Source organism: Oncorhynchus kisutch, linkage group LG14, assembly GCF_002021735.2.
Source record: "Oncorhynchus kisutch isolate 150728-3 linkage group LG14, Okis_V2, whole genome shotgun sequence".
NCBI classification, from domain to species: domain Eukaryota; kingdom Metazoa; phylum Chordata; class Actinopteri; order Salmoniformes; family Salmonidae; genus Oncorhynchus; species Oncorhynchus kisutch.
The window spans coordinates 59,819,444-59,841,291 of NC_034187.2; the positions used below are offsets into that span (position 1 = coordinate 59,819,444).

Consider the following 21,848-nt stretch of genomic DNA (forward strand, 5'->3'; position numbering starts at 1 on the left):
GGTTACCTTCTCTTCCTTGGGCACAGGGACTATGGTGGCCTGCTTGAAACATGTTGGTATTATAGACTCGAGACAGGGAGAGGTTGAAAATGTTAGTGAAGACACTTGCCAGTTGTCCCGCGCGTGCTTTGAGTACACGTCCTGGTAATCCGTCTGGCACCGCGGCTTTGTCAATGTTGACCTGTTTAAAGGTCTTGCTCACATCGGCTACCTAGCGCATTATCACACAGTCGTCCGGAACAGCTGGTACTCTCATGCATTCTTTAGTGAGTATAAAAGACATTTAGCTCGTCTGGTAGGCTCACGTCACTGGGCTGCTCTCGGCTGGGTTTCCCTTTATAGTCCGTAATAGTTTTCAAACCCTGCCACGTCTGACGAGTGTCAGTCGGTGTAGTAGGATTCAATCTTAATCCTGTATTCACGCTTTGCCTGTTTGATGGTTCGTCTGAAGGCGTAGCGGGATTTCTTATAAGCGTCCCGCTCCTTGAAAGCAGCAGCTCTAGCCTTGAGCTCGATGTGGATGTAGCCTGTAATCCATGGCTTCTGGTTGAGATATGTACGTATGGTCACTGTGGGGACGTCGCCGATGACTGAGGTGGTATATTTTTCAATGCCATTGGATGAATCCTGGAACATATGCCAGTCTGTGCTAGCAAAACAGTCCTGTAGCATAGCATCCGCGTCATCTGACCAGTTCCGTATTGAGGGAGTCACTGGTACTTTGAATAGGTCTTAAGCTCTACAAAACATGCAATCTAAAATACTAAATGCAACCACCCTGAGTAGAACCTGAATGTAGTTATGTGTTAATTGAGGAGTTTGACAATGATTTTCATCCACCTGCCAGGTATTGTCTCTTCTAACCCATTGCTCTTCATATTGAGAAGCACTTAGTGGGTTCAACCACTTGATCACCTGAGGGATATTATTATACCTCACATGGTGTGGTTTGCTTTGTACAAACCCTCCAGGGGCCTTTTGAAGGACAACACTGTCCTTACTCTAGTTGTTCCCCTTCTCCTTCTAGCCCTTTTTATCAATGATATTTTTTTGCCTAAGCCATAGCCTTTTACATCATGTCCAAAGTGTTTCCATGCCATAGTAACTTTTCGTTTTGATTTTTGGCATTGCTAAAGGGTCTAGCAAGCCTCAATGTAACAGTGCTTGCCTACTTTCCCTGATATAATTTTTCCATGTCCTCATCAGTGATGTGTGGGAGGGAATTGAAGCACCATCATGGTATGATGTGAGTACCTGAGTACTTGAGCTGTCATTCAAGCCCTGTGTTTTACATCCTTGAGACATTGATGCTGAACTAAATATTAATGTATTTTGAAAGGTGATTGTGGGAAGACCTGACCATACTTAAGGTGTGCAACACACACACACACACACACACACAGACCCCCTTGCTCCGGCAGGCTTTTCTCAAAACATTTATTGCGTGATTAGTCATTACCTGCATGATGACATTGGATGCCGGGTACGATGTTTGTGATGTGACGAGATCCTTCCTCACACGCACTCAAGACTAATCTTGTAATGTTGAGGACAACTTGGCAAAGAAGTTATTTAACTGCAATTTACCTGATTGTGTTTTTTTTGGGTTGTTCATAGCTAGAGTTTGATTGCATTCAGGCAACTTTCTCCCTTTGTTTGAGTGTGTGTGAGCATTTTTCATAGCATTTTTTTTTTAAATATTTTTTTTTAACCTTATTTAACCAGGCAATTCAGTTAAGAACACATTCTTATTTTCAATGACGGCCTGGGAACAGTGGGTTAACTGCCTGCATTGACGAGATTGCATGTATAAATAACTTTACCAGTTACTTGACAAACTGATACTAGGGGTGAGCTAAGCTACCAGCTAATGTTTAAGCCACTACATCACAAATGTTTTGATTCAAAGACAATATGAAGCGGCGAACAACGATTCTAAATTGTCGTGAATGTTATCTTTTTGATCATTGAATAAATTAAAGCTACTTGCTTATTGATTGCAAATGGGATATTCCTCTGATGGAGAGAACGAGAGAAAACAAAGTGGAAAGAAGGAAAGGGCAAAATCACAAATGAAAAGCAGAGGCTCACAGAAAGAAAAGGTCATATTTATTTTACAGTTCAGTTGCACCTCTACTACTTTCCGCCTCAGCCTATCAGAGTTGTTCAGAACCCATTATAATAATGCAGTTTTTCAGTGATGATGAATGGAGACTTGCCCCTCGGGGTGTGAATGGAAATGAATTGCGTTCGGAATCCATTATGTTATGCAGTGTTTGATGAATGGAGACTCACTCAGTAGTGTGAATTGAAATGTCTTCAGGCTATGTTTATACAATCAGCCCCTGGAACATCCATGATGGCGGTCACTCAACCTTTTTGGCCCCTTGATGTGTTTAGTTATTAATATGTTATACCCGCAATTCATGCAATCCTTTTAATCTATTGACTGCATTTACTGATGTTCAGTTAGGCTATAATGCAAAGAGTCCCAACTTATTATGACATGAAGAGTACCTACTCTATAACAGTTTTTAATTTCATTTAAATGTCAAATTGCTCAAAGGTTAAAAGATTATGGCAGAAACCTCAACAGCCTCAACCAGTATACACAATGTTCACGTTCATTCCTAAATGGCCACATCTCTCGATTGTTTATCTGAATTAGCAGCATTTCTGTTCCCTCACCAAGAGAGGGAGCCACTCTACTTCCTGCATCAGCCCATTGTCTCAGGTGCACTTGTTGCCATAACAGCACAGATACTAGTGTTTCCCTTGCTTCCATGGAAGTTAATGTGTTTGTGAGTGTGCCTGTACTGGGGCGCACTGGGACTCATCTGATTTGAATCCACCATCCTTATAATGGTCATGCCTTTAGCTTGCCTAGCCGTCACTATCTCATGTTTCCAGGGATCGTCAACACAGTGTGGAAGTGTGTGCTTGTCTGTAAACGGGTGATGATGACAGGGCTGTTGTCGTTCTTCTCCCTCCTGCCGGTCCGTCTGCTGAAGAAGAGAGGAGATGAGGAAGGAGAGGAAGATGAAGAGGTCAGGAGGAAGATGGCAGTTAGTGGAATTGTTTCGTCACAAGTTGGAGGGGATGGCTCTTCCTGTCCAGATCATCAGGTCATCACTACTGAGAGGTATGACTATAGAACGATAGAAATGTTTCAAGTTTATATTTCATTTATATTGTAGAAAATGTATTTAACTCCATCCAGTGCACGTCATGATTTTACCTCTGCACATTTTATTGGACCCGACCTATCCTAAAATGTCTAAGTATAAGCTGTGTTCTATACTGAATATGACAATGTAATATTTTTATATAAGTGGGTTAATTCAACAGGAGCTCTTAAAGAACAATATTACAACACAAAAAAATTGTTCATTCAAAAACAGATTTATGTAGTGACTATGACAAAGGACCACAACCCAAAGCACTTGTGCGATATGCATCTTGCCAACCTCACCCGTATCCAAAACATTTGTTTCAAGTGAATGAAAGACCATAATCTTTTGTCCCACCAACTTTTCTTCTCTTCTTTCCTCAGGAATCTGCTGCGTAAGGCCAACGAGAGCCTCCGCCAGGTGCTGAGTGATGTGCTCAAGACCACAGCGGCCGCTGAGGAGACCATTGGACGTCACGTGGAGGGGCTGCTGGTACCCCCATCCTCCTCACAGACACCCACCTGGCAGAGAGCTGCTGGCGAGCCCTTCAGGCCTGCCACAGAGGCTGCGGGAGGTTAGTTGAGCAGCCAATTCCAAATCAACCTCTACCACCTGTGCATGTTTTGATAAGTAAAATGGAGTGAGCATTATGGCTCCCCGGGCCTTACTGGTGTCACAGTTCATTTACATTTCTAACCAACACATCTGATTACACTTAACTGAAGACCATGATTAGTAGCTAGGGCTGTGACAAACGTGTGACACCAATCAGGCCACCTTGGGGATCGAAGTCTTGGAAGAGCTCTATCTCTCTCCATCAAGATGATTTAGGTTTTATTAAAAAGATCCAGACAAAACCAGAAGAGGTCCAAGGGTTGAGGGCTCGCTGTGTGACAGAAATATACACAGGACCGGAAGGAAAGATGGGGAGAGAGAGAATACTTATTGCCATGGAAAATGTCAGATTTAATTTTATATGAATTTTAATTGGCTGCTAACAAGGCCTGCCAGTGGCAATACTGGTTTGAAAATCTAAAAATCTACCCTGACTGACTGGTTACCTTCTACCTTTCTCTATGGCATCAGAGTAAGGGAAGTCAGGTTAAAATATATAAAGGAGTTGCTATGCATCACATTGAATTAATTGTGGATGTACACTGAGTGTATAAAACATTAGGAACATCTGCTCTTTCCATGACAGACTGACCAGGTGAATCCATGTGAAAGCTATGACCCTTTATTGATGTCATTTGTTGATGTCATTTGTTAAATCCATTTCAATCAGTATAGATGAAGGGGAGGAGACAGGTTAAAGGAGGATTTTTAAGCCTTGAGACAATTGAGACATGGATTGTTTATGTGTGCCATTCAGAGGGTGAATGGGCAAGACAAAATATTTAAGTGCCTTTGAACGGGGTATGGGAGGCACACCGGTTTGAGTGTCAACAACTGCAATGCTGCTGGGTTTTTCATGCTCAACAGTTTCCAGTGTGTATCAAGAATGTTCCACCAGCCAGCATCCCTGTGGAACACTTTCGACACCTTGTAGAGTGCAAGCCCTAACGAATTGAGGCTGTTCTGAGGGCAGGCATTCCTAATGTTTTGTGCACTTGGTGTGTACAGTATCATCAATTTTGCCAATATGCAGTTTGTGTTGAAGTCAACTGGATTACAGGGTTGGGGTCAATTCCATTTAAACTCCAGTCAATTCAACAAGTGAACCAAACTCCAATTCAAAATGTTCCTCATTGAAAATCGTAGAAGAGAATTGAAATATTAGTATACTTCCTGAATTGAATGGAATTTAAATGGAATTGATCCAAACAAGGCTGCTAGGATACAGGGGAAATTCATACATGTAATATCAATGCAAATTTCACTTTATTGTACAAATATTTTCATCATACAACCTTCATCAGGCTGACCAAAACATGAAAAATGATCACGTTTGTATCTTTTCATCATTACAGCCAATGGCTGCTTAGTGCACAAAAATCTGTTTCATTATGCAGACTGAGAGAGAAATACACTTGATTCCCCAGGGACTATAGAATTCATGGCATTTTGTTTGCCCTGCGCCTAACATTGTTAAAAATCAAGTTCCCACAGCTGCCAGAGGAAAAGCAGTCCAGCCAGACTGACAGACCTGTCAATAGTAGGCATCGTTTCAGAATCACATGCTGTAACTGATGAATCATAGGAATGAATCCAACTCTAAAGGTGACATGGCAGACTCTTATTGTAGAGCTCAGAGTTTTTCCTGGTCAATTGAGGTCAGGTGCACTTGTTCAAGGGCACAACCTCCAGTATACCCTACCCTGGATTTGAACCTGCAATTTTATGGTCCAACCACTCCCTAACTATCAGACAATAATCGTTATGCCATTATACTCCTTAGTGTCTACAGTATAGTCTCATCTCTCATATGTTGGTATGTGGCCCAAAGGTGGAGTCGCCAAATGTGACAAGTGTGTTTAAGAAACAACACCCTTGCCAAGCGTAGCCATATGTCTCTCTCCCTTCTGTGTCTACAGGCTTAAGAGGATACTGCCAGATTCTGGCATTTAAGTGAAATGACGAAGTCTACAGGTACAGTAGCAATGCTACCGTACCTGTAGACTTCCAGTCATTGCGCTAACGCTAGTTAGCATTGGCTTGTGATGTTAACTCTAACTTCCTTCATACTGTACGCAGACACATAAAAATGGTATCCACAAGTTCATCTGACTCTGGGTAAGTAGAACAAGGCCTTAAATGCCAGAACCTCGCAGTATCCTTTTAAGCTGCAAAGTCAAGTAAACAGCTGCCTGCCCTCTCGACACACACGAAACATGTATATGTGTGTACACACAGATACTGTAGTGTGCACATATACACATAAAACAAACGCACAGACACCTATGCATTAATGTAAAAATAGGTGAATTATTGTGGTTAGATTTTACAGTTCAGAGAACTAGCTATTTAACCAACCCCTTACCTTTTTACAACTTTTCATACGGTCTGGTATTTTATCAATGAATTAGAGCTGTTGACAGGGTTAATTTGACTGTCAAGTGAACTTGATGTTTGGGTGAACAAAATAATTATCAATGTGCACAATAGTACTGACTCCTTTTAAAGATTCTAAGATATTTTCTTTTATTCTGATTTTGTTCAGTAGCATCATGTCCGGTATTTGCTGTTTAGTTCTGTGTGTGGTCGTGTCTAGGGTGGCACTACCAGTCAGCTAGGATAGAGTCTGTAACCTCTGTTTTCATGGATTATACTAGTACATTATGTAGCAGTTTGAATGTGATATTGGCACAAGGACAGTGCTCAGTCTACTAGATCAAGGAAGGGATGGGCAACTCCAGTCTTTGGAATCCTTGTGTCTGATTAACATCTGGGATACTATCCCTTATATTATAATATGTTGATAAATGCTTTGGCCAAAAATGTATTCTTTGAATAAAAATAATAAAATGAATGACTGGTTGATATTGGTGATAATTAACACTATTGTTTCCAATTAAGTGTTTTCTCCTGACAATTAACCTTGCCCTCTATTTTGGTCGTTCATGCCCAGATGCGTTGGCGACTGAGAGTTGCCAGGGAAGCGAGCCTGGGGTGGACAACGTGAGCGTGTGGTCGGGCGAGACGGAGATGGACGAGGGCCTGGAGATGTCCCAGCAGATGATGACGGACAGTCACAGCCTGTTGCCGGAGCTTCAGCTGGAGAACGAGGAGTACCTCATGAATATTAGCTCCCGCCTCCAGGCTGCCGTGGAGAAACTGCTGGTGGCCATTACTGAGACGACCAATCAGGTACATCACAGCATAATAAATTGTGGGACCACACAGAAAATGTATCTGTTCTGTTTAACTATACATTTTCCTGTGAATCAAAGTGCCAAAAGCTATTTTTGCTGTCTTGTACAAATTGACAGTCATTTAAAAGGCCGTTTTTGATTAAATCAAGGTGGAGCAATCTAAAGGCACTCTGACATACAGTGAACTCCAAAAGTATTGGGACAGTGACACATATTTTATTCTTTTTGCTCTGTACTCCAGAACTTTGGATTTCAAAGGATACAATGACTTTAAAGTGCAGACTGTCAGCTTTAATTTGTGGCGATTTTAATCCATATCGGGTGAACTGTTTAGAAATTACAGCACTTTGTGTACATAGTCTCCCATTTTAGGGGACCAAAGGTATTGGGACAAGTTCACTTATGTGTATTAAAGTAGTAAAAAAGTTTAGTATTTGGTCCCATATTCATAACACGCAATAACTACAGTGGGGAGAACAAGTATTTGATACACTGCTGATTTTGCAGGTTTTCCTACTACATACAAAGCATTTAGAGGTCTGTAATTTTTATCATAGGTACACTTCAACTGTGAGAGACGGAATCTTAAAATAAAAAATCCAGAAAATCACATTATATGATTTTTAAGTAATTAATTAGCATTTTATTGCATGACATAAGTATTTGATCACCTACCAACCAGAAAGAATTCCAGCTCTCACAGACCTGTTAGTTTTTCTTTAAGAAGCCCTCCAGTTCCACTCATTACCTGTATTAACTGCACCTGTTTGAACTCGTTACCTGTATAAAAGACACCTGTCCACACACTCAATCAAACAGACTCCAACCTCTCCACAATGGCCAAGACTAGAGAGCTGTGTAAGGACATAAAGGATAAAATTGTAGACCTGCACAAGGCTGGGATGGGCTACAGGACAATAGGCAAGCAGCTTGGTGAGAAGGCAACAACTGTTGGCGCAATTATTAGAAAATGGAAGTTAAAGATGACGGTCAATCACCCTCTGTCCATGCAAGATCTCACCTCGTGGGGCATCAATGATCATGCGGAAGGTGAGGGATCAGCCCAGAACTACACGGCAGGACCTGGTCAATGACCTGAAGAGAGCTGGGACCACAGTCTCAAAGAAAACCATTAGTAACACACTACGCCGTCATGGATTAAAATCCTGCAGCACACGCAAGGTCCCCCTGCTCTTGCCAGCGCATGTCCAGGCACGTCTGAAGTTTGCCAATGACCATCTGGATGATCCAGAGGAGGAATGGGAGAAGGTCATGTGGTCTGATGAGACTACAATAGAGCTTTTTGGTCTAAACTCCACTTGCCGTGTTTGGAGGAAGAAGAAGGATGAGGACAACCCCAAGAACACCATCCCAACCGTGAAGCATGGAGGTGGAAACATCATTCTTTGGGGATGCTTTTCTGCAAAGGGGACAGGACGACTGCACCATATTGAGGGGAGGATGGATGGGGCCATGTATCGCGAGATCTTGGCCAACAACCTCCTTCCTTCAGTAAGAGCATTGAAGATGGGTCGTGGCTGGCTCTTCCAGCATGACAATGACCCGAAACACACAGCCAGGGCAACTAAGGAGTGGCTCCGTAAGAAGCATCTCAAGGTCCTGGAGTGGCCTAGCCTGTCTCCAGACCTGAACGCAATAGAAAATCTTTGGAGGGAGCTGAAAGTCCATATTGCCCAGCGACAGCCCCGAAACCTGAAGGATCTGGAGAAGGTCTGTATGGAGGAGTGGGCCAAAATCCCTGCTGCAGTGTGTGCAAACCTGGTCAAGAACTACAGGAAACATATGATCTCTGTAATTGCAAACAAAGGTTTCTGTACCAAATATGAAGTTCTGCTTTTCTGATGTATCAAATACTTATGTCATGCAATTCAGAGACTTGTCCCGAAGCCACTCCTGTGTTGTCTTGGCAGTGTGCTTATGGTCGTTGTCCTGTTGTTAGGTGAACCTTCACCCCAGTCTGAGGTCCTAAGAGCACTGGAGCAGGTTTTCATCATGGATCTCTCTCTACTTTGCTCCGTTCATCTTTCCTTGATCCTGACTAGTCTCCCAGTCCCTGCCACTGAAAAACATCCCCACAGCAGCATGATGCTGCCACCACCATGCTTCACCGTAGGGATGGTGCCAGGTTTCCTCCAGACGTGAAGCTTGGTATTCGGGCCAAAGAGTTCAATCTTGGTTTCATCAGACCAGAGAATCTTGTTTCTCATGGTCTGAAAATCTTTAGGTGCCTTTTGGCAAACTCCAAGCGGGCTGTCATGTGCATTTTACTGAGGAGTGACTTCCGTCTCTCCACTCAATTTATCTTGGCTTGATTGGTAGAGTGCTGCAGAGATGATTGTCCTTCTGGAAGGTTCTCCCATCTCCACATAGGAACTCTGTAGTTCTGTCAGAGGGATCATCAAGTTCTTGGTCACCTCCATGACCAAGGTCTTTCTGATCGCTCAGTTTGGCTGGGCGGCCAGCTCTAGGAAGAGTCTTGGTGGTTCCAAACTAATTCCATTTAAGGATGGAACTGTGTTCTTGGGGACCTTCAATGCTGCAGACATTATTTTGGAACCCACATCTGTGCCTCGACACAATCCTGTCTTGGAGCTCTATGGACAATTCCTTCGACCTCATGGCTTGGTTTTTGATCTGACATACAGGTGTAGACAGGTGTTTGCCTTTCCAAATCATGTCCAATCAAATGAATTGATTCATGAGGGGGAAAAATAGAAGGCTCTAACGTAACAAAATATGGAAAAAATGAAGGCGTCTGAATACTTTCCGAATGCACGGTATATTCAAAAGTACGTGGACACCCCTTAAAATTTGTGGATTGTGCTATTTCAGCCACACCCGTTGCTGACAGGTGTATAAAGTCGTGCACACAGCCATGCAATCTCCATAGACAAACATTGGCTGTAGAATTGCCTTACTGAAGAGGTCAGTGGCTTTCAACATGGCACCGTCATAGAATGCCACCTTTCCAAAAAGTCAGTTTGTTAAATTTCTGCCCTGCTAGAGCTACCCCGGTCAACTGTAAGTTCTGTTATTGTGAAGTGGAAACGTCTAGGAGCAACAATGGCTCATGGGACTACCGAGTGCAGAATCACGTAGTGCGTAAGAGTCAATTCTCACTACCTAGTTCCAAACTGCCTCTGGAAGCAACATCAGCACAATAACTGCTCGTCAGGAGCTTCGTGAAATGAGTTTCCATGGCCGAGCAGCCGCACACAAGCCAAAGATCATAATGCGCAATGCCAAGTGTCGGCTGGGGTGGTGTAAAGCTCTCCTCCATTGGAGCAGTGGAAACGCGTTCTCTGGAGTGATGAATCACGCTTCACCATGATTCAGTCCAACTGTAAAGTTCGGTGGAGAATAAATAATGGTCTGGGGCTGCTGTTCATGGTTTGGACTAGGCCCCTTAGTTCCAGTGAAGGTGCTGTGCTTCAAACTTTGTTTCAGCACGACAATGCCCCTGTGCACAAAGTGAGGTCCATACAGAAATGGTTTGTCGATCGGTTTGGAAGAACTTGACTGACTTGCACAGAGCCCTGACTTCAACCCTTATCGAACGCCTTTGGGATGAATTGGAACGCTGACTGCGAAGCCAGGCTTAAATGCCCAACATCAGTGCCCGACCTCACTAATACTCTTGTGGTTGAATGGAAGAAAGTACCTGCTGCAATGTTCTAACATCTAGTGGAAAACCTTCCCAGAAGAGTGGAGGCTGTTATAGCAGCAAAGGGGGGGCCAACTCTATATTAATGCCCATGATTTTGTAATGAGATGTTTGACGAGCAGGTACAACATCAAAACAATTTAATTGTCCCAATACTCACTGTATCTAGCGCTATAATTTTTTAAAATTCTAGCAATATCAGTTTTGCTATTCACATTAGTATCGCGGCAAGGAAACAAAACACATAGCGAATTTAACTTCTTTAGAAAAACAGCTCTGATGTTGGAAACAAACATCATGTGGTCATCCAGAGTCACATTTGTTTTCCAAGCTATAGCACACAATATTTTACATACAGCAGGTTTTTAAAGGACCAAAGAGTTCGGTCTGCTTTGTGTTTTCATTTTTGGCATGAAAATAATATTGCTTTACTGGTATCATCACTGCCCTGGCGGTAGGCCACATACTGTAAATACACCGTTCCGGGTACTGTGTGTGAGCAAAATACCAGAGCTGTACAGCTGTTGGTAATGAATGGCTTTGTCACCTAAACATGGTCTTAATATTCCCATATTTTTACTTAATTCAAGTTAGCTGTGGCTGTTAAGCTCTAGGAAGCTACAACTACATTAATGTACTCTTTGTGAAATACATGACATGCATGCAGTTATTGTCAAAAGTGTAAATGGCCAGTCACTGACAATACACAATGCCTTTTGCACAGTCATAACCCCCTGTGGTATTTGAGTCTGGTCACACCCAGTCCCTTTAGAGATGAGACTGCAGAATCCTCTTTGCAAGGAGATAGCTGTAGCTAGAATTCATTCACCACACAATAGGGCTGTCTCATTCCTAGCGGTTGCCTGTAGATACTGGCCGATTTGCATAGAGCTTTGTCTCCCTTCCTCCCCCTATTCTAATCCAGTTGAACTCCGATGACTCCTCCCCCTCAGGCTACTACTGCCCGTTCACTGTGCATCTGTCCTCTGCCAACCTAGAGATACTTTATACATCATTCAAGTGTGGTACAGTTTCTGCATCATGCTACTTCTTCATTTCCGTTTGTCCTATTACTCAGTGTAGGACAATAATTCATGTAGTGTCAACGCTACAGAAATCACTGAGTTCATGATGGTTGTGTTGATCCATATAACATCAACATTGGTTTAACATTGAAATAATGTTGTGCTAGGGTCAGTGTAGGTTTTAGTGATTCACTGCTTGCTTCCATTTGATGGAAAAAGGCTCAACTTTGTGTGGAAACTTCTCTTGAATCATGTTGTATGATATAAATAAGCATATTCCAATACGCCTTTAAGAGAGCTGATATCAGGTGTTTAAAAACCAAACAATTTACCTGTAACTTTAGCTTGATGTTACACAGATAGACTGTGTGTCCGTGTGTGGAGATAAATACAATATCTCTAGCTCCCTACCCGGACAGCCCAATAAAGTCAGCAGTTTGTGTACTCTGAACCAGTCGGCGAGTTTAAAGTTTCAACCTTAAATCAATCAAATATATATATTTTTTGTATGGAATGTTGACCGAGGATTATGTGAATACATGTCAAATACTAAGTATCATTTCAAAATAGTGAGAGAGTGCCTTCAGAAAGTATTCATACCCCTTGACTTATTCCACATTTTGTTGTTACAGCCTGATTTCAGAATTGATATTTTTTCACCTATCTACACAGAATACCCCATAATGACAAGTGAAAATATTTATTGAAAATGAAATATAGAAATATCTCATTTACATACAGTACCAGTCAAAAGTTTAGACACCTACTCATTCAGGGCTTTTTCTTTTGTTTTGACTATTTTCTACATTGTAGAATAATAGTGAAGACATCAAAACTATGAAATAACACATGGAATCATGTTGTAACCAAATAAAAATATATTTTCTATATGAGATTCTTCAAAGTAGCCACCCTTTGCCTTGACAGCTTTTTTTTGTTCATTTTTTTTTTCACCTTTATTTAACCAGGTAGGCAAGTTGAGAACAAGTTCTCATTTACAATTGCGACCTGGCCAAGATAAAGCAAAGTTGTTCGACACATACAACGACACAGAGTTACACATGGAGTAAAACAAACATACAGTCAATAATACAGTATAAACAAGTCTATATACGATGTGAGCAAATGAGGTGAGATAAGGGAGGTAAAGGCAAAAAAAAGGCCATGGTGGCAAAGTAAATACAATATAGCAAGTAAAACACTGGAATGGTAGATTTGCAATGGAAGAATGTGCAAAGTAGAAATAAAAATAATGGGGTGCAAAGGAGCAAAATTAATTAATTAATTAAATACAGTAGGGAAAGAGGTAGTTCTTTGGGCTAAATTATAGGTGGGCTATGTACAGGTGCAGTAATCTGTGAGCTGCTCTGACAGTTGGTGCTTAAAGCTAGTGAGGGAGATAAGTGTTTCCAGTTTCAGAGATTTTTGTAGTTCGTTCCAGTCATTGGCAGCAGAGAACTGGAAGGAGAGGCGGCCAAAGAAAGAATTGGTTTTGGAGGTGACTAGAGAGATATACCTGCTGGAGCGTGTGCTACAGGTGGGAGATGCTATGGTGACCAGTGAGCTGAGATAAGGGGGGACTTTACCTAGCAGGGTCTTGTAGATGACATGGAGCCAGTGGGTTTGGCGATGAGTATGAAGCGAGGGCCAGCCAACCAGAGCGTACAGGTCGCAATGGTGGGTAGTATATGGGGCTTTGGTGACAAAACGGATTGCACTGTGATAGACTGCATCCAATTTGTTGAGTAGGGTATTGGAGGCTATTTTGTAAATGACATCGCCAAAGTCGAGGATTGGTAGGATGGTCAGTTTTACAAGGGTATGTTTGGCAGCATGAGTGAAGGATGCTTTGTTGGAGATGTTTGATATGGGTCTGGAAGGAGAGTTTACAGTCTAACCAGACACCTAAGTATTTGTAGTTGTCCACGTATTCTAAGTCAGAGCCGTCCAGAGTAGTGATGTTGGACAGGCGGGCAGGTGCAGGTAGCGATCGGTTGAAGAGCATGCATTTAGTTTTACTTGTATTTAAGAGCAATTGGAGGCCACGGAAGGAGAGTTGTATGGCATTGAAGCTTGCCTGGAGGGTTGTTAACAGTGTCCAAAGAAGGGCCAGAAGTATACAGAATGGTGTCGTCTGCGTAGAGGTGGATCAGAAACTCACCAGCAGCAAGAGCGACCTCATGGATGTATACCGAGAAGAGAGTCGGTCCAAGAATTTAACCCTGTGGCACCCCCATACATTTTCACATTGGCATTCTCTGTCAGCTTCATGAAGCATGGTAGCCATGCTGGTTAAGTGTGCCTTGAATTCGAAATACATCACACTATCACACCACCACTTCCATTCTTCACAGTGGGAACAACACATGCTGAGATCATCCGTTCACCTACTCTGCATCTCACAAAGACACGGCGGTTGGAACCAAAAGTCTCACATTTGGACTCATCAGACCAAAGAACAGATTTCCACCGGTCTAATGTCCATTGCTTGTGTTTCTTGGCCCAAGAAAGTCTCTCCTTCTTATTGGTGTCCTTTAGTAGTGGTGTCTTTGCAGCAATTCGACAATGAAGGCCTGATTCACGCAGTCTCCTCTGAACAGTTGGTATGGATGTGTAGGTTACTTGAACTCTGAGACGCATTTATTTAGCCTGCAATCTGAGGTGCAGTTAATTGCTGATTTCTGAGGCTGGCAACTCAAATGAACTCTAACACTTTTTCGGTTACTACATGATACCATATGTGTTATGTCATATTCAATTGTTTGGACATTATTCAGAATCACCTGTCTATATAAGGTCCCACAGTTGAAATTATACCAGAGGCATTCAACTCTTACCCAATGAGGTTCAGAGCCTGCTGGTTTTTTGTTCTACCTGATAATTAATTGCACCCACCTGGTATCCCACGTTTAAGTCAGTCAATGATTAGAGGGGAACAATGAAAAAACACAGTGTAGCTGCCATTTCTAGAGTGTTGAAAGATTCCAAGAGCAAAGTAGTCTCCATCAATGAAAAAATATGGAACTACCCAGACTGTGGGTAGAGCTGGCTGTCGGACCAAACTGAGCAACTGAGCAAGAAGGACCTTGGTCAGGGAGGTGACCAAGAACCCAGTGACCACTCTGACAGAACTTCAGAGTTCCTTGGCTGAGATTGGAAAACCTGCCAGAAGGACAACAGTCTCCATAGCACTTCACCAATCTGGGCTTTATGGGAGAGTGGTCAGACTGAAGCCACTCCTGAGAAAAAGGCACATGACAGCACACACATAATTTGCTCAAAGGAACGTGTAAGACTGAGAGCATAAGGCAAAAGATGGTGTTCTGGTGAGACAAAACTCTTTGGCCTGAATGCAAAGTGCTATGAGGAAAAACAGGTTCTGCTCATCCCCTGTCTAACACCATCCCTACCGTAAAGCATGGTGGTGGCAGCATCATGCTATGGGGATGCTTTTCAGTGGCAGGTAAATGGGAGACTGGTAAGGATAGAGGAAACAGTGAATGGAGCAAAATACAGGAAAATCCTTGATGATAACCTGCTTTAGAGTACAAACAACCTTAGACTGGGACGAAGATTTTACGTTCCAACAGGACAATGACCCCAAGCATACAGCCAAATAAACGCTGGATTAACTTCAGAACAAGAAAGTGAAAGTCCTTTTGTCAAGGGGTATGAATACTTTCTGAAGGCACTGTAACTGCCTAGTGATGGGAAGGCAAGCTCAGAAATCAATCAAGCTCTCCGCCTTCACAAGACCGAATGGTTCATTTAAAGGGATACTTCGGGATTTTGCCAATTAGGCCCTTTATCTACTTCTCCAGACTCAGATGAACTTGTGGATACCATTTCTATGTCGCTGCTTTCAGTTTGATGGAGGTTGCCAACTAGCGTTATCGCAATTGCTAACTTGCGTTAGAGCAATGACTGGACATATACAGTGGGGCAAAAAAGTATTTAGTCAGCCACCAATTGTGCAAGTTCTCCCACTTAAAAAGATGAGAGGCCTGTAATTGTCTTCATAGGTACACTTCAACTATAATTTGCAAATAAATTCATAAAAAATCCTACAATGTGATTTTCTGGATATTTTTTTTCTCATTTTGTCTGTCATAGTTGAAGTGTACCTATGATAAATTACAGGCCTCATCTTTTTAAGTGGGAGAACTTGCACAATTGGTGGCTGACTAAATACTTTTTTGCCCCACTGTATGGGAATAGCTCCCATGCTAGTTAGCATTGGCTCGCGAAACTACCTCTAACTTCCTTCATACTGGACACAGATGCATAACAAATTGTATCCACGTGTTCATATGACTCTGGGGACAGTTCCTAACTATCCCTTTAATGTTATTCCTTCCAGAATGAATTGATTAGATCTGCATTGGTTCCTTGTGAGTGAAGGATCATTAATGATTGTGGATCGTTGTTTCCTGTCTGGAGGGCCAGGTTGTGTGAATAAGGCTTGATGTAATGAGTTTCTCTGGAATGTTAAGTGTCCTGTCGGTTGGCTTTGGAAATAATTTGTTGGAGTAGGTGTTGCTCACTAATCCTCCTATTATAGATCATTGAGAGCGACATGTTGGGCCGACGTGTTGATTGTGTAGGTCCATTACTTTTTTACAGTTCACTTGCTCACAAGATCGAAGGAGACAATGCCTAAGTCAGTTCATCTGCACTGACGTGGAATATAAATCTGGTTTGACAAGCTCCTGCAAAAAGGCTGTGTGTATGAGTGTATGAGGGTGTGAGGGAGAGGGAAAATGTCTATTTGCAAAGCTGTACCTGCCCAACTAGCCCAGGGGGTTGAAACCACGCTGACTATTCCCTCCCCCTTTTCACTGAACAATACCCTGCCGATGCAATGGATCCAGGAAGTGAAAGAGCGAGAGAGACTGCCTGCCTGCTGCAAAACACTCTGGGAGAACAGTTTAGACTGCAACCTCTTCTTTTGTGTCTGTTTCGAGAGACCGAGATACACAGTGAAAGTCAGGCTGGGATATTAGTAGAGACGGGGAGCGGGCAAGAGTGAGGAACATGGAGCTAGAATGAGCTAGAAAAGTGGTGACAAACAACAGAAAGAAGTTAGAGGCTACAGGGATAGATCAAGAATGAGAGGGAGAATGAAAGAGGGAGAGAGAGTTTGACAGAAGAGAAAGAAGTGCAGCGAGAGCCCCACTGGCGGCTTCAGACTTCACCCTTGGTTGGCTGCCCATTGTGTAAAGCAGTTAAGGGGGGACCGGGAGGCTTCCCTTCCCTGCGGATCGGTGCTGCGTTGCTGTGGCGGCATGGAATTGTTAATGAGCTTCCATAGGGAGGGAGAGGGCGAGCGAGGGAGTGGGAGTGAGTACTGCTGAGGGGCAGGGTCACGCTGTGCTCTGAAAGAGTGAGTAAAATAGACAGAGAGAAAAGTCTGACTGAGAGAGATGCGCAGGATCTTAAAGCTAGGTTTCTCTTTATTTTATCCCTCCCCAGTTGAGCTCAGGATTCACATGTGCAAGATGTGACTTCAAACTTTCTCCCCCAGGAAGGATTACACGAGGAGAAGCACTACCGGTATCTCTTATTTTCTGACTTAAAACTTTGTTTTATTGTTTCAAGGGTTTACCTAGTTCCCAGTATTTACCTGGGACCTTTTTTGTCTCTTCACTGTGGTACGCCATGCTCGTGGATCTGAGTCTGAACTGCGACTCGTGTGTTTACCCAAGGCTCTGTGCTTGGCAGCTCCGTAGAAACTGTTGCTTAGAACCCGGCTACGTCATCGGGACTTGTCTGCTCTCCGCTGCTGTTCCCTCTTGGGCCTCCGCTGAAGACTACATCCATGGTAGCAGGTGCATTGTAGATGCTGAAAGGAACACTGGAGGGAAGAGGATGGAAAGCACTACAAGGATAAACTAGTAGGTCATTGAAAGCAGTTAAATTGTCTACCACCATGGATTCCTACCGCTCATACTGGAATTCGAGCCACCAGGCCATGTGGGTGGAAGGGGAAGATCAGGATGTGTACGAGGTGGAATCTCGTGTGCCCCTGCCCCGGCCTTTCCCCCTCTCGAGCGTCCTCAATGAGAAAAACGCGGTGGTGGTACAGACTCAAATATCACACGTCAACCACAGGACCAATGGTCACCTCCTTAAGGTGATCTCTAAGATCTCCCTCCCCACACCACCCTATACAGTAAGTTACCATTCAGCTGCTGGCCTGCCATGTAACCTATATGGAACTGTATAACTAGTGAGTAAATCTGACTCCATCTGGACAGTTATCTTATTTATCTGAATGAAAGTGTCTTTCATTTGGCTGACTTGATGCTCTAAACCGCAGTTTTGTCCATTATTTTATACAGTTCATGACTTGCATACCCCCTGCTATATCGGGAGTCTACACGTATACAATATCCTGCTAACTTAATTGGCAGCAATAGTTTCGACTGGGCAACTTGTGCAGTGTAAAACACAGTGAGAGTATTGTATACAGTCCTAGATCTCCCTACTCTGCTTTCATCTGAGCAGGTGAGCAAAAAATGACTCCCAAGATTTCAGCGTGGCACAGTCGCGTGACTACATCCTGGTTGTCATAATGTTGCAGTATGACCTTTGCTGTTGTGGGAGTCTCGCCCTGTAAAACCAACTGCATGTGAGTTGTGGTGCTAATAAGTCAGGGGTTTATTGCACAATAGCAATTCCATGATAATTCAGCCAGGAAAGAAGGCTTTTGTGAATGCGTCACAGGGCAATGTCTACTAAACGTGCCTCATCTGTGTCCGAAGTTAAAGGGTTATGATTGAAATGGCATGTCATACATCTTATGTTGGTTCCTTGATCATTGTCAAACTGGGGCATAGGTTTACTCATTTTAATAAGAATAGTTATATGGCATGCATTTTCACCAACATAACTTTATAGAAAATGACCGCATGTGTACAATTATCCCACAATGATAAGGCAATAGGCCTCAGTATGTTAGTACTTGAAGCAAGTGAGAATATTTACACTGTCATGATGTGCCACTGTACAACTCAAGACTTACCACTGAACTGTATACAGCTAACCATCTCCACACATCTGTACATTGCCCTGTAGTTGTTATTGGGATACTCCTTTAAGCATAACAATACAGGCCATGTGTGTTGTGAACCCACTGTTTCACTCTGTGTATCTTATGTGCTAAGTGAAATAATCCATTATCCTGAAGTGGGCTACAGCTTTGATTAATTGGTCATAATTGTTTTACTTTCTCTTAAGACACTAACTGGAAACCATTACTGGTGATCATAAATATGACATTATACTGACTGTCACAAGGCTCAGCATATTGTCCATAATGAGAGGTTATGTCCTAAATGACAGAAGAGATGCCCATTCATTCATGGCATGGGATATATTTAATAATATAACATGTTCCATTGAGCAGATTTTTAAAATCCAAAACAACTTTCAGTGCACTGAGTGCGCACATTTCTTGTATATGTGATCACAGTAGGAATCGAATCCACAACCCTGGTGTTGCTAGTGCCATGCTTTTTTACCAACTGAGCCACACTGTGTGGACCAACTTGTTTCAAGGCTTTATGTATCGGAACTTCTAACTCAGAATTATTCACCACCTCAACCAGTATTTCCTTATAGGTTCTTTGCTCACTAAAGTCATTATCTTTGTCTCTCCACCCATCTTACCAACCCTGATCAGCTGGAACATGCACGCATCACCCAGACGGAGCTGATGCGCGAGTCCTTCCGCCACAACCAGGAGATGGGCGATCTGCTGCGGCGGCAGGAGGATCTGCAGGAGAGGCTGGTGGAGGAGGGGCGTGCCCGCGAGCAGCTGGCCCTGGAGCTCCACAGGGCTGAGGGTGAGTGGCGGGGGGGGGGGTGTTGTGTTTGTGGATGGGGTTGTTTTTAAATGTGGGTGGGTGTGTGTGTGTTTGAAGGGCAGTGAGAATGCCATATGACGAGTGGAAGTGTGTGTCTGGGGTTGTTTGTGGGGGATGGTGTGTGTTGTGTGATTTGGTGAGTCAGATGGCTAGGGGATCTGTGGGTGAAACAGAAATTAATATATACTGTAGAGAGGGTGTGTGAGTACTTTAGATGGCAAACGAAAGTGTCTGTGTAATTAAAGATTTAGCAATTGTTTGTGAACAATTACATTTCCATACACTACACTTGAAATCTAGTATTAAGAGATTTATGCTCCAATTTACCATGTTTTTAATAGTGTAGTGACACATTCTGCGCCATCAGCACATTCAATGCTCCATGCCAAACATCCTTGTCGGAGGTAGTGATTATGATGTGACATCCCTATCAGGAACAGCTGACCGACGAGAGGCGTGACAGATTCACACACGTGACACAGCCCACCCGATTCACTAACAAAGTTCAGTTCCACACACTCTTAAGCAAACGTATTTTCATCCATTGGCTTGTTAATAGTAACATGTACAGTGCCTTCAGAAAGTATTCACACGCCTTGACTATTTCAACATTTTGTTGTTACAGCCTGAATTTTAAATTAATTAGAGATTTTTTTGTCACTGGCATACAGACAATATTCAATGTCAAAGTGGAATTATGTTTTTTTGAATTTTGTAGTAAATAATACAAAATTAAAAGCTGAAATGTTCAGCCCCTTTGTTATGGCAAGCTTAAATAAGTAGAAATTTGCTTATCAAGTCACATAAATTACATGGACTCACTTTGTGTGCAACTTTGTGTGCAATAATAGTGTTTAACTTCTTGTGGGACGGTAGCGTCCCACCTGGCCAACAACCGGTGAAATTGCAGGGCGTGAAATTCAAACTATAGTATTATTTAACTTTCATAAAATCACAAGTGTAATACATAAAAAGAAAGCTTAATCCAGCCGCTGTGTCAGATTTCATACCATGCGATTATCTGAGGACAGCGCCCTGCATACAAACACATGAAAAACACATTTCAACCGGGCAGGTGCGACACGAAAGTCAGAAATAGCGATATAAAAAATGCCTTACCTTTGATCTTCTTCTGTTGGCACTCCAAAAGGTCCCAGTTACATCACAAACGGTCCTTTTGTTCGATAATGTCCTTCTTTATATCCATATAAACTCAGTTTAGCTTGCGCACTTCATTCAATAATCTACCCAGTTTCCCTCCATCAGAATGCATACAAAATTAATCTCAAACGTTACTAATAAACTTTTCCAAACAAGTCAACGTTTATAATCAAACCTTAGGTACCCTAATACGTAAATAAATGATCTATTCCGCGCGCTTGGAAACACTACAGCCAAAATGGGAGCCACCTAGAAAAACTGAAACTCTTTCTGAAGACTGTTGACATCTAGTGGAAGCCCTAGGATCTGCAATCTGGGAGGACTTGGCCTTATAATAGAATTGATAGCCATTGAAAATAGTGGTAGGCCGAATTATTTTTTTGGTGGGGGGGGTTGTCCTCTGGGTTTCGCCTGCCATATTAGTTCTGTTATACTCGGACACAATTTTAACAGTTTTAGAGTGTTTTCTATTCAAATCTACCAATTATATTCAGATCCTAGCTTCTGGGCCTGAGTAACAGGCAGTTTACTTTGGGCACGCTTTTCATCTGAACGGCAAAATACTACCCCCTACCCAAGAGAGGTTAACATGATTTCTGAATGACTACCTCATCTCTGTACCCCACACATACAATTATCTGTAAGGTTCCTATGTCCAGCAATGAATTTCAAACACAGATTCAACCACAAAGACTGGGGAGGTTTTCCAATGCCTCGCAAATAAGGTTACCTATTGGTTGATGTTTTTTTTTTTTTAAGCAGACATTGAATATCCCTTTGAGCATGGTGAAGTTATTTATTTCACTTTGGATGGTGTATCAATACACCCAGTCACTACAAAGATACAGGTTTCCTTCCCAGCTCAGTTGCCAGAGAGGAATTTCACCATGAGGCCAATGGTGACTTTAAAACAGTTACAGAGTGTGGCTGTGATGGCTGTGATGGGTGGAAAATTAGGATGTATCAACAACGTTGTAGTTGCTCTACAATACTAACATAATTGACAGAGTGAAAAGAAGGAAGCCTGTACAGAATAAAATATGCCAAAACATGCATCCTATTTGCAACAAGGCACTAAAGTAATACCGCAAAAGAAGTGGTAAAGCAATTTACTTTTTGTGCTGAAT

The 21,848-nt window shown here is 42.6% G+C and overlaps 1 protein-coding gene across 5 annotated transcripts in view; it reads left to right on the forward strand.

Moving 5' to 3' along the window:
* The window catches only part of LOC109904440 (A-kinase anchor protein 9), a 121,694-nt gene that overhangs the window by 66,738 nt on the left and 33,108 nt on the right, over positions 1-21,848 (forward strand). For 4 of the 5 annotated variants that reach the window (XM_031788669.1, XM_031788671.1, XM_031788672.1 and 1 more), the window contains 4 exons: positions 3,012-3,142; positions 3,554-3,744; positions 6,739-6,977; positions 19,377-19,539. In XM_031788669.1, coding sequence (XP_031644529.1) covers positions 3,012-3,142; positions 3,554-3,744; positions 6,739-6,977; positions 19,377-19,539 — 724 coding nt within the window. The remainder of the gene's footprint in view (positions 1-3,011; positions 3,143-3,553; positions 3,745-6,738; positions 6,978-19,376; positions 19,540-21,848) is intronic. The other variant, XM_031788670.1, reaches the window with a different exon arrangement.